Source organism: Talpa europaea (assembly GCF_964194135.1).
Source record: "Talpa europaea genome assembly, chromosome: 7".
Classification (NCBI taxonomy): domain Eukaryota; kingdom Metazoa; phylum Chordata; class Mammalia; order Eulipotyphla; family Talpidae; genus Talpa; species Talpa europaea.
The window spans coordinates 81,519,694-81,532,548 of record NC_140074.1 but is presented as its reverse complement, the minus strand read 5'-3'; the positions used below and the strand labels follow the sequence as shown (position 1 = coordinate 81,532,548).

Below are 12,855 nucleotides of genomic sequence, written 5' to 3'. Positions count from 1 at the left end.
CCTTTTTTCAAACAACTATAAACAGCATGACAGTAAATGTCTTTTGACATACATGTTTGCATGGTAACTCAGTTACTTCCTTGGGATAGATTCTTAGATGCTAATTTGTGGGTAAAAGCAAAAACACAGAACAATTTTACAAATATGATCTAAGTTCCCGTTAGAGAAGATAGCCCTATAGAACTTTCTTCAGTGATGGGAATTTTCTCTGTCTGCCCTCTCCAATACCCTGGCCACTGCCCAGAAGTTTTTCCTGAGCACTTGAAATGGAGCTAAGTGTGACTAAGGAACTGAAGTTTTGGGGTTTTTTTTTAATTTTTTAAATTTATTTATACAAGAACTGGGGTACAGGCCAGAGGCGTGGGAGGGCGAGAGGATTCACCAGAGACAGAACAGGGAGCAGAACAGGCAGACACGCTGAATACACTGCTGAGGGGAGCAGCAGGCAAGATAGGAGAGATCTGTTGCTCCATGTGGGTAGCTCCCTGGCCGGCCGGGAATTGAACCTGCACTGCAAAGGCTGCACAGACAGTTTCACAGTGCTACACTCAACCTACTGCGCCACCGGGGAGGCCCAGGAACTGAAGCTTTAATTTAATTTCATTTTAATAGTCACATGTGGTTAATGGCTACCACAGGTCTGAAGAGTTTTCATCATTCTTCGACCTTATTGATGGTAAAATAAAGCATTTCTTTTCCCTTCCCTTCTTAGCATCTTTTAGTGCCTGAATTGTGTTTCAGAATCTAGAGAACAGGGAATCAGTGTGGGAAGCAGTGCTCCAAAACCCCCATATCTGCTATTAACTGTTTTATGGGTCTTATTTTGTTTGGCTTCCATGAATGATTTGCTTCAGAAGAAATTCTATGAATAAAAACTTTGAAAAGTCTTAAGTCCCCTTTTCAACTCACAAAAAGCTAATCTGATTATGCAGGCATGGTGGGATGGCTGAATACAGAACAGAGAATATCTGTGTTTTATTTATTTTTTAAGATTTATTTATTATGCATACAAGAACTGGGGTACAGAAGTGTCGGTGTGGGGGTGAGAGGTGTCGGTGTGGGGGTAAGAGGATTCACCAGAGACAGAGCGGGGAACAGAACAGGCAGACTGATTGAAACATACTGCTGAGGGGAGCAGTGGGAGAGACAGGAGAGGTCTGCTGCGCCATGTGGGGATCAAACTCATGCTGCAGTGGCTGCGGAGAACTTCGTAAGTTGCGTCTTAACCCCTTGTGCCACCAGGGAGACCAATCTCTGTGTCTTAATATTAGAGCAAGAACACTGAATGCCCATGCAAAGTTACAAATTAGTTATTTGTTTGCATTAAGGTTGATAAGAAATCACCCTACTGTCAGCCTCTTGAGTATCTGCTTGCTCTTCTAGGGCAAAGGGCCCAAAGCGGTCATCAACATCAAGGACTTGAATGCCACCTTCCAGACAGAGAAGATTGGGAACCCCCACGGTCTGCAGATCACCTACAGGAGAGAGGGTCACATCAGAAACCTGTTTGTGTTTCATGAAAATGGAAAGGTGAGAGACTGGTCTTGCCGCACCAGCCTGCCCGCAGCACCCCTGGCCCTGGCAAACTCAGCTCATCAACTTCCTTGTTTAGCTGCCTCTTGAGACTTGTTGTGGCTATTTACCTTATCTATCATCACTCACTTCTAGGTCTGAGACAGAATTATGAGGAAAGCAGAGTGAGATGAACGAGAGGAAACTGGCAGGGACCATGTGTGTATCTGCACAGTGCATAGCCACCAAGGGGAGGCCAGTGAGTCGAAGGGACTATGCCCAGCAATGGCAAATCCAGATGGGGCTGGAGACTCTGAGTATGGGAGGAGGAGCAGATGGAAGACCAGGCAGCAGGGACCTTGCTTCTCAGCATATGGTCCTGGCCCAGCAGCATTAGCACCACCTGGGAACTTATTGGAACTAGTGTCTCAGGCCCACCCTGTACCTACTGAATTAGAAACTGCATTTTATTTTATTTTATTTTTAAAGATTTATTTATTTATTTATTTATAAAAGCACTGGGTACAGTCAGAAGCGCAGGAGGGTGAAAGAATTCACCAGAGCCAGAGTGGGGAACAGAATAGACAGACTGACAAAGTACACTGCTGAGGGGAGCAGCGGGCAGCAGGAGAGGTCTGCGTGCCATGTGGGACCCTCGCTGGTGGCCTGGGATCGAACAGGCGCTACAGAGGCTGCAGGCAGCTTTGCAGCCCAGTGCTCAACCACTGCGCCACCAGGGGAGGCCCAGAAACTGCATTTTAATAGGATCCCCCAGGGCTCTTTTTTTTTAAATTTATGCATACAAGAGTTGGGGTGTAGGCCAAGGGTGTTGGGGGGTGGTGAGAGGATTCATCAGAGACAGAGTGGGGAGCAGAACAGGCAGACTGACTGAAATACTCTGCTGAGGGGAACAGCAGGCATGATAGGAGAGGTCTGCTGGAACCATGTGGGTCAGCTCAGGAATCAAACTCAGGCTGCAGAGGCTGCTAATAGCTTCATAGTGCTAAGAATTAACCCATTATGCCACCAGGGATCTTTATGCAGCTTTAAGTTTGAGAAGCACTACTTAAAGTTCTAGGAAGGAAATCAAGCCCGTCAGAGAAGAGCAGGCCAGTAATACAGGTCTAAGAGAATAAGTTTTGTCAGAATGAGGAGGGTCACATGACTGGGCAAGGAACAGAGACACTAAGTGGAGGTGGAGAGGGGAAAGATGGGGCTGATATATTTTTTTAAAGATTTATTTATTTATGCATCTAAGAGCTGGGGTACAGGCCAGAGGTGTGGTGCAGGGTGAGAGGATTCACCAGAGACGGAGTGGGGAGCAGAACAGGCAGATTGACCAAAGTACACTGCTGAGGGGAGCAGCGGGTGAGTCAAGAGAGGTCTGCTGCGCCATGTGGGTTTCTCCCTGACTGGTTGGGAATCGAACTCATGCTGCAGTGGCCGCAGATAGCTTCATAGGTTTGGTCTTAACCCTTGCGCCACCAGGGAGGCCCCAGGGCTGATATTTTGCGAGCATCTGTTAATTCTATGCTGGGTAATGTTCTTGATGCACCCTATCCATCATTTCTGAATCTTCAGCACAACCCTAAAAATGTCTTGTCCCCATGTTATTAGGGCATGGATTTGTAAAGTCACTTGCTCATGGTCATATAGTTGACGTTCCTGAGCCCTGCGTGCTCTGCTAGAGGGAGAATCTTTGGCAGCAGGAGCCAGGAACCAGAAACAGAGATGATCTCAAGGGCCCCCAGTCCTGTGATGGATCACCTTCCCAGCAGGCTTCATTGTCTGAGTAGAGTTCCTGGTGGTGGACGCAATAGCAGTGGGTTGAGTCAGAAGCTGGAGTCCTGGCTCTGACCCCGTCCCTTGCCAAGTCTTCTTGTTTATTGGTTATAATACCCATCTCCCAGAGAGATTTTGAGGGTTAAGTGACCCTGATCCGTGATTATGAAGACATTTCAATATCATGAAATACACTGCAAAGTTTGGTTGATATAATTGTTATAGACTCATGACTGTAAAAGGTGAAATCTTGTGGGCAATTTTACACCTGTATCATTATTCATTCACAAATTCACTCTGTCATTTAATCCTGATTGAGCCCCTGCTATGTACAAAGTACTGTGCTGGGTTTGGGGGAGTATAGATTGAACAGAGCAGAGCCATGGATAGGTCTCAGGGGTCTCAAACTCTGAAGAGGGAGACCAATGCGGAAATAGGCACCGATGGTGCTGTGTGATGGGGTGGAGTCCAAGCCGGGGACACACAGACTAGGCCACACCAGTAAGTGGCCTACTCTGTGGGTGCAGAGGGGATGGTCAAAAGAAGGCTTTCCAGGAGTTTCTTTTTAAGAATTAAGTGAATATACTGAAAAAGAGGGTATTTAAGAAGTCTTAAAGGGAACCAAATGAGAAATATGCAGGGGTATTTATTTTAAGGGCAAGAAGTATATCTGGGTCATAGAATCAGGAACTGTGCATGGTGTTGTGGTGCTGGGGGTGGAGAGAGAGAGCTTTTCTCTTTCTAATAGGAACACATTGCTCTGTAACACCAGGGATTCAAGTAAATGATGCACTTCTCTAAATCTAAAGACCCCAGTCCCAAATTTGGCAAGAAATAGAATCTAATATAGGTTATTTTTCTTAGCTCCCTCTTGGCCTGACCAGAATCTTGGGACTTATGTAATCCAGAAGACTTAGAGGAGACCCCTTGTTCTCAGTCCTTGGTGTGCTCTCTGCTGTTGCCCCAGGCCAATCCTGGCAGTGAGTGCTCTTCCATGCCAATCACTGCTGAGATGCCCGTGGTCTCTGACACTTACCCAACCTGGCTCCTTCCACTGCCCAATTGTAAAGCATCTGGCAACCTGAGTGGCCATTCTTGTTTTTCTTGGATGCCCCAGCTCTGCCATTAGATAGGCATAAATGGGAGCTGTAAACACATCTTACGGAGCCAGGCAGGTCATTCTAAAGGGACCAGCTAAGGCTGTGGTAAACAGGAAAGCCTGTGTAGCGGGTTGAAACAAACCAAACTTCAGAAGCCAAACAAACATGGATGCAGGTTGGATTTGGTTCATCAGTTTGTGACTGGAGAGACCTTCCAAAGTGAAGGCCTGGTTTGGTCTTTGCCAGGATGGTCCTATTCCCTTAGTGCCTGAGACCCCAAAAGTTTCTTAACTCCTGGGACAAGAGAGCTCAGAACTCAGACTAGACCTGAGTGTGTGACCTGTGAAAGAGAGGGAGTTGTGCGTCATTGTTCTCTTTGAAACCATATTCAAATGAATTTTTCAATCACCCTGTTACATCAAAGAGCAACACTGCAGCTATTTGAACAAGTCTTTTATCTCCCCAATTCCAAATTCCTGGGAGAAAGAATCTGATAAGGCCAGCCCAGCCTCTTTATCTTTTCAACCCTGATCCAGTTGCTGTGGCCAAGATGAGGCTGGATCAGTGCTGTAGATGTAATTGCAACTGTGGGTGGATAGTGGGATGGTGAGCATGGGTGGGGCCATTCTCATAGAAACAGTCTTGGGTTGAGCCCCCCAAAATCTATTTCATGAACACTAACATTTAGGATGAGTAGAATGTTCTAAGTAAATCGTATGCATGGGCTGAGGAAAGAGAGGTGGGTAAGGCAGAATGTTCCAGGAGGAAGAACAGCTTGTATTGGGGAAATTGCACATGGTTTTGTATGGAAAGAGCTCAGAGGGCAAAGTAAGTCAGACTAAAGCAGGACCTCCCTGGTGGCGCAAGGGATTAAGAAGCAACCTATGAAGCGATTCGCAGCCACTGCAGCATGAGTTCGATCCCCAGCCAGGCAGCTACCCATATGGTGCAGCAGACCTCTCCTGTCTCGCCTGCTGCTCCCCTCAGCAGTGTATTTCAGTTATTCCTCCTGTCTGTTCCCCAGTCTCTGGCCTGTACCCCAGCTCTTATATGCATAAATAAATAAATCTTAAAAAAAAAAAAAAGAATCTTACCTTTTTCCCTGAGGGCAGTAGAGAGGGCTAGACTCAGCTAGATTTGCAATGACTAAATCACACTGGCTGCCATGGGGCAGGGGAAACACCAGCCAGATAAGTGGTTCACCAGCTGGGAGGTGATGGTGGCCCACACTGCTGAGGGATGCCTTCTCCATACAGACTGCAGCTTTAGCCCAAGTTACACTCCAGGTGATGAGCATCCTGGATGTACCTACCCCTAACCGAAAACTGGTCTTTGACCACTGAGAACTCTTGCTCTCCAAAGTGTGCCCCACCAACTGGCAGCATTGCATCACCAGAGAGCTTGTTAGGATTGTGGATGCTTAGGCCCCATGCAAACCACTGAATTCAAATCTGCATTTTAACAAGATATTGAGCAGAAGTGGGGGCACGTGCATATGCTGAGTGCATGTGCCCAAACCTGAAGATCCAGCTATCTTCCTGCCATCACACTCAGCTCCTCCCTACTTCATCTCACCGCCTGTCCTTCACACCCTTCTCTGCAGGAGATAGTGGACTGGTTCAATGCCCTCCGCGCAGCCCGTCTGCAATACCTGAAAGCTGCCTTTCCTGAGCTCCCAGAGTCCGAGGTGAGCTAAACGTGGACCCTAACATCCGAGTCTCTCTGCCACGTCCTTCTTTTCTTGTCTGCTGATCTCAAAGATAGGAGCCAGACTAATTTGTTGGCAGGCAAAACCTGAGACTTGGGGTTGGATACTTCTGAGAGAAAACAAAGGCTTCCTCCTGGGGGTTCTGGGGGATGATGGTCTCACAAATGGCAAGGGGGCCTCCAAAAAGCAGGTCAGGCTGTCCCCCTTGTGGGTGTGCTGTTAGCACCCCCAGTCAAGGAGCTCAGGATTTGGGCATCTGTTTCTGACTGCTTTTCCCACTAAATGTGCAGATGATCCTAACATATTGCTTATGACGTGCTTTTGAGCCCATTTTTCTTGTAGCCCTTTTATCTAGCAACCCCTTTATCAGACTGTTAGGTGAGAGTGATTATTCCCATTTTACTGATGAGAGGCTGAATCCTAGGAAGGTCAAGTGAATAAGCAAAAGTGCTCTTCCCATGCTAACATTCCCCTTTGTCCTCTCATGTTCCGAGCCCAGACAGCCTGTGGGGTCTCCCCCGTGGCAGTTCTAACAGGAACACCTGCTTTTGGTGGCCTGAGGGCTTCCTTTTTGTTGTCCTCAGACTTCTGGGTCATGCACCAAATCTCTCAGACTCTTCTGGGGAAGCTGCATAGCATGGGACAGGATGCTGCCTGGAGCCAGGAGGTCTGGGTCTTATGACTCTCTGTCACTAACTTGCTGTGTGACCACTGCAGGTCACCTCTCTGAGCATCTGTTTCCACAACTGTAAAATAGCAGTTGGTCTGGGTCACCCTTAGGGTCCCCTCCAGCTCTGAGGTGCCATGGTCTTGTCCCTGTTTTAGATAATTCTATGGGTGATGGGATTGGAGATCATGATAATCCTGGAACTTTCTTACTCCAAATTGTTAGGTCTTCCTTGAATGAAAAAATAGTTCTTCATTCCAAGGTTTGCAGAACACGAAGTGTCTGGAATGTGTGGATCCCAGCAATGCACTGAGATGGCCACTTTCTGGGAGCAGTTCCAGCCAAGCCTAGGTCTGCAGAGTCAGCACCCAGAGCTGATGAAAGGGTGGGCGGGGCGCTGAGAGTGCTGACTATTGCATGGAGGAGGGAGGACAAAGTGCAGATGCTCCGCCTTGTTTATCTCAGTCATTCTCCAACTTTGCTGAGGAAATTGATCTTTAACCAACATCCTCAATGTCCGCTTGCCTCCCTCCCTCACCACAATAACCCCCAGTCTACCCCAACCTCCTCCCCATCTGGCTCTCTCCTCTGTCTTTCCTACCCCAAGTCTATGCATAGCATAAGGTTCTGGGCAATCACCCAGGCTCAAGCTTAGGGATCCAGAAGCTGGAAACTGGGGAGCTCCAGTGGGCTTGTGATCCTGTCATAAGAAATGGTATGGTCAGAGAAGCTGATGTGTCACCTAGAGCAAGTCACCTCACCTCTCTGAGCCTTAGTTGACTCATCTGTCACCTTCCAGGGCTGTTGTGAGAATCCAGTGAGCCAAGGCATCTAAGGTACAGTAGGGAATCTACTCCACCCCTTGATTTTCCTTCTTCCAGTGTTTTCCCTTGGCCTGGAGTAGCCTTGCCCTGGCTCAAGTTCAGACATCTGAGTAGTTCAGGACTCTGTCTTTTCTCCAAATGAAGGAATTGAAGCTTCTGATTTTGGAAGCCTGGGCTGTCATTTGAAACTCTAGACTTGCCGGGTGACCCGCTGGAGTTTAGGATGCCAACACCAATATCTAGAAGCTTCTGTGAGTGTAGGATGGCAAGCTGGAAGGAATCCTGGGGATCATGTATTGCAAACTCCTTATTACACAAAGGGAAACATCCTCAAAGAGACATAGGGTCTTACCAAGGTAATACTACTGGTTGAGGTCAGAACTAGAGGTAGGTCTCCCAACTCCTAGTCCAGAACTTTCTCTTTTTGCCTACTTTGCCATTACCTCCTGTGACCATGTGTCAGAATCCCCTCAATGACCCAGCTCTTGGTCTGATCAGAGGGCTCTGGCATGTTTATACTTTAGCATCATGTCTTAATGATAGGAGCACCCTTTTTGAAAAAAAAATTATTTATTTATGCATACAAGAACTGGGGTATAGGCCAGAGATGCGGGGGAAGGGGTGAAAGGATTCACCAAAGACAGAGTGGGGAGCAGAACAGTCAGACTGACTGAAATACACTGCTGAGGGGAGCAGCAGATGAAACAGGAGAGGTCTGCTGCACCATGTGGGTCACCTCCCTGGTAACCCCTTGCGCCACCAGGGAAACTCTACGCTGAGAGTCTTAATATCTACCTCACAAGATAGTTGAGATTTTCCCCCAAGGCCTGACTCATAGCAATTCCTCAGACTGGGCCCCGACACTAGGAGGGGCTCCTCAGAGCCTTGCTGGTGTCCACTTGCAGGGACTACTGAAGGAATTTTGGAACTAAGTTCTTAACCAGGACTTGGTTTCGCTGGTCAGCCCTGCAAACATCTGGGGTGCTGGCATCTGACTGTTGAAATATTAAATTGCATCCATATCAACTTCCAAATATAACCCAGTGAATCACAAGTGCACATCCTTCCCCATTCCAAACTTCCCCTTTGTTGAAGAACCAAGTTCCTTGGGGGACCCTTGAACCCCTGGAGTGTGAGCCTGGGGATCATTTTATGTCTCTCTTCCTCCAGCTCGTGCCTCTTATCACCAGGAACTACCTCAAACAAGGCTTCATGGAAAAGACTGGTCCAAAGGTACATTCTACCCGCCCTACACTCCCCCCCTACTTATAGAGCCCCTATCCCAGGGGGAGCTGGGGAAATGGGGAACCACAGGGAGGGAAGAGAAGTAAACCAATGTTGGTGAGTTCCTGGGTTGAAGGACTTGGGAAAGCTGTTTAGCTGCTATGAGATCTAGCACTGCTGCTCGCTGTCACCAGCATCCTCCCTGTTTGCATCCTCCTCAGTTTCTTTCCTCCTAATGTATCTTACCCTCCTTCTGGGAAAGCACCACTGCAAAGGGGCTTTTTTAAAAAAAAAAAAAAGATTTATTTATTTATGCACATAAGAGCTGGGGTACAGGCCAGAGATGGAGGGGGGAGGGTGGTGAGAGGATTCACCAGAGACAGAGTGGGTAACAGAGCAGGCAGACTGACTGAAACACACTGCTGAGGGGAGCAGTGGGGAGACAGGAGAGGTCTGCTGCACCATGTGGGTTAGCTCCCTAGTTGGCTGGGGATCGAACTTGTGCTACAGAGGCTTCAGATTGCTTCATAGTGCGGTACTTAACCCCTTGTGCCACCAGGGAGGCCCCTGCAAAAGGGCTTTTGAGGAACAACCTTTGCACTTTCTGAATCCCTATATGCTCTGTGCTGGGGGCTTACCCGGCCCTCCCATGTGAGAAAGGGGCTAAGCTCTGAGAAAACACCCCTACATACCCAAGCGTGGTGCTAGACAGCTCATGTGGGCAGGCGCCTTCCCAGCACACACTTCCTCCCTCAGACTGAGCCTCTGCTTGTTTTGCTAAACCTGCCCAAATCACCCAGTAGTTGCTCAGTCCCATGTGGGACAGAGAGAGGAAGCCTGGATGTTTGTGTGCCTCCAGGAAGGTTCCAGAAGAGTGGAGGCTTCAGCTGCCCCAAGAGATCTCAGACCCAGCCTGGTGCAGGATGGGGTGAGGCTCAGAGGCAGATGTCTGGCTGGAGAGGGTCCTGATTTTGAGGGAAGGAAGGGAAAAGGGAGGAGAAAGGGAAAGGGAAGGAAAAGCTAGGGGAGCCTGTGTGTGTGTGTGTGTGTGTGTGTGTGTGTGAGAGAGAGAGAGAGAGAGAGAGAGAGAGAGAGAGAGAGAGAGAGAGAGAGTTTTAAGTATACTATTGACAGAACAGTGGTATCTGTGTGAAAGAAGTCTCAGGCATGCACCATCATGTTTCTTCCTACCCCTCCCCAGCCCCCAGCAATGAACAGTGTTCCCCATGGCTCCTGCTCCTGGGCCTACTTTCCCCTGACCTGGGTCAGAATTTGGCCTGGGCCAGCACTGTCAGCATTGCTGAGCAGTAGCCACTTTTTATTCCCACAATTTCCTTTTCTTCTGAGACTTCTCATCCACAACCTAATAACCTCTTCCAACCAAGGCAGCACCCGCAGGCAGCTCTGTGAGGCTGGCAGTGGGTGAGCAGGTGAGCAGAGGCCCAGGAAATGTGCTGTTGTGTCTGACTACAGAGCCCAGGGGCAGGATGGAGCACTGGTGGGACCAGTCACCACTTTTCTCCTAACTGGGCTTGCCCTTTGACCTCAGTTCCTCCTGCTTGGCAATGCTGGCAAAGGTTTCCTCTTTTGCAGCAAAGAGAACCCTTCAAGAAAAGGTGGTTTGCCCTGGATCCCCAGGAGCGGAGGCTGTTCTATTACAAGCACCCACTGGTAAGAGCCACTGTAGCCCCTCCCCAGAGCACCCCCAGATAAAGAGGTGGTCATTGCTGCTTAGGGACTATAGGGGAACTACAGAACTGGATTCACCTGGTGATGGACACTCCTCCACCTTTGCTTGTCTCCGTCATCTCCTGAGCTAGAAGTGACAGGAGAAGGTGAGGGAGAGCCCTCACCTTCACAAGTCTTCATGTGTATCCAAAATGCCAACACATTCATTGATTCTTATCCTCCACTTTCCAGGGCTCACTTCTAATCAGGAGGCTCTGCAGCCTCATGGTTAGGAACGTGGCTGTCCAGGTTCAGGTTTCTGCCCTGGGCAGAGTATTTAGCTCTCTGTGCCTCAGTTTCCTTCTCCAGAAAATAGGCTTAGTAAGAGCGCTTTCCTCGGCTGCAGCCCTAATGAGTTATTGCTTATAAAGCATTTGAATTCCCAGTGCATAATAAGCTCTCCACAAATGTTAAGTATCATTTTAACAGATAATGTATGTGATTTATTTGCCATTTTAGCCTTTCAAATTCTGGGTCCACCTGCAGAAATCCCCAGCAGAGACACATACACACCCATACCCCTCTTTCTAAAGTAGAGCTTGAAAGCTCTGGGGTGCCCCTCTGCCTCAGGTGTGACCTCTGATGACATGTGTCCTCTATTTTCAGGATGCCTTTGAGCAGGGCCAGGTTTTTCTTGGGAGCAAGGAGCAGGGGTACGAGGTATATGAAGACCTGCCCAAAGGCATCCGAGGGAACCGCTGGAAATCTGGCCTCACCATTGTCACACCCCAGCGGAGATTCGTCCTCACCTGTCCCAGCGAGAAGGAGCAGCGAGAATGGCTGGAGAGTTTCCGAGATGTCCTCTCACGCCCCTTGACGCCCCTCAACCTCCTCAGTAAGGAGCGGGGGCTGGGGCTTGTTTTTTTGGCCAAAGGAGGCAGAAAGGGGCTTCTTCCCATCCAAGTACTAACCAGGCCCGACCCTGCTTAGCTTCCGAGATCAGACGAGATCGGGCGCATTCAGGGTGGTATGGCCGTAGACAAGAAAGGGGCTTCTTGACTTGGCTTCAGCTGTGATGCCGACAGGCCTGAAACTGAGGTCATGGCTCCTGACTGCACTCTTTCTGTTTTCTTCTCTTCCTGCCAAACGAAAGTACAGACGGTGCACATTATTGCCAGAAAACCCCTTCTGTCCAGGCTAAGTTCCTCTAATGGGCAAAATACCCCCCCAATTCCCCCACCTTACCCCCCATTAATATCTGGAGGAGTCTAGCCCTGCAGTCTAACCTTTGTTAGATCCCAAGAAGCCCTCTCTCTCCCTCCAACCCCCCTCCACACCACCCATCTCCAGTCCCTTTTCTCATGAGAAAACTATGGCCTGTTATTATTAGCTAAGGTTGCACCCGCTGGGCAGCTCCTGGGATTTTGCATTCCTCTTCACCCACAGAGGGAAGGCTATTTTTAGTACTCTTTCCCCATCTGAGTCCTCCCACTGCCTCTTTCCTGCTCCTCCATTTTTGCCCCAGATGTGTCAAAAGCAGGCTTCCCTATCTGCCCACAGCCCCATGGAAAAAAGAGAAACACTTTGAGTCAGAGCAGAAACTTGTGGCACAGGCCTGGCTTCTTGGGCAAAAGGAGAAGTTCTCTGTTTGGAAAAGTACAGCCTGGACAGGTGACCTCAGGACCCCTTGGGAGAAACCCTTGTGCCCTTTAAGTCTGACCCGGATAAATATACTTTCCCAAGCCCCAGAGCCAAGGACCAGGAAGTTGTTAGGGAAGTGCATCAGCCGTGCTTTCTTTTCTCTGTGGCCGGTGTCTGAGTCTCTGTTTCTCTTTCCACTGTTCTCTACTTCCCTGGTGTGTGTCCCCTCTGCCTCTCATCCTTTCAGTCTGTTTTTCATTCTGGCTCCCCCTGACTTTGTGCCCCTGCCCCTTGCTATCCCTCCCTCCAGTAGGGTTGTGTTGGTGCAGCCGCCCCTCAGCCCTCTTCTCCTTCCCTTTGCAGCTGCATCAACAGAGAGTGACAAAGGCAGCAGGTGACCCATTGGCCACTGGCCACCTCTCCTGGTGGGAATAAGAAGTTCTCACTTTGACCCTGCTGCCCAGCAGGAGTCCTGCAGTCAGCAGCTTCGCTGGCAGTGAACTCTGCCAAGACTGAAGCCTGGCCTTGGCCAGCCAGCTCCCTGGGCCTCTCCACGGCCCTGGAGTTCTGGAGATCTGACCTCAACACCCAGGACCACTGAAGTGAAGGTATCGCAATGAAAGGCACTCACAGCATCACACAAGTGACATACTTGCCCGAAAAGTTTAATCTGAATCTAGCCATAAGGAAGTAATCATAAAAATCCACATTAGGAACATCCTGCTAAAC

At 49.0% G+C, this 12,855-nt stretch overlaps 1 protein-coding gene across 1 annotated transcript in view; it reads left to right on the top strand.

The window, feature by feature from the left end:
- Positions 1–12,524, top strand: part of ADAP2 (ArfGAP with dual PH domains 2) — a gene marked incomplete at its 3' end in the record, with an annotated part of 28,221 nt that extends 15,697 nt beyond the window's left edge. Inside the window, exons 6-11 of the mRNA XM_084237346.1 lie at positions 1,384–1,530; positions 5,998–6,081; positions 8,764–8,826; positions 10,411–10,488; positions 11,152–11,380; positions 12,490–12,524. Of these exons, the coding sequence (XP_084093472.1) occupies positions 1,384–1,530; positions 5,998–6,081; positions 8,764–8,826; positions 10,411–10,488; positions 11,152–11,380; positions 12,490–12,524 (636 nt within the window). The remainder of the gene's footprint in view (positions 1–1,383; positions 1,531–5,997; positions 6,082–8,763; positions 8,827–10,410; positions 10,489–11,151; positions 11,381–12,489) is intronic.
- Positions 12,525–12,855: the final 331 nt, after the last annotated feature.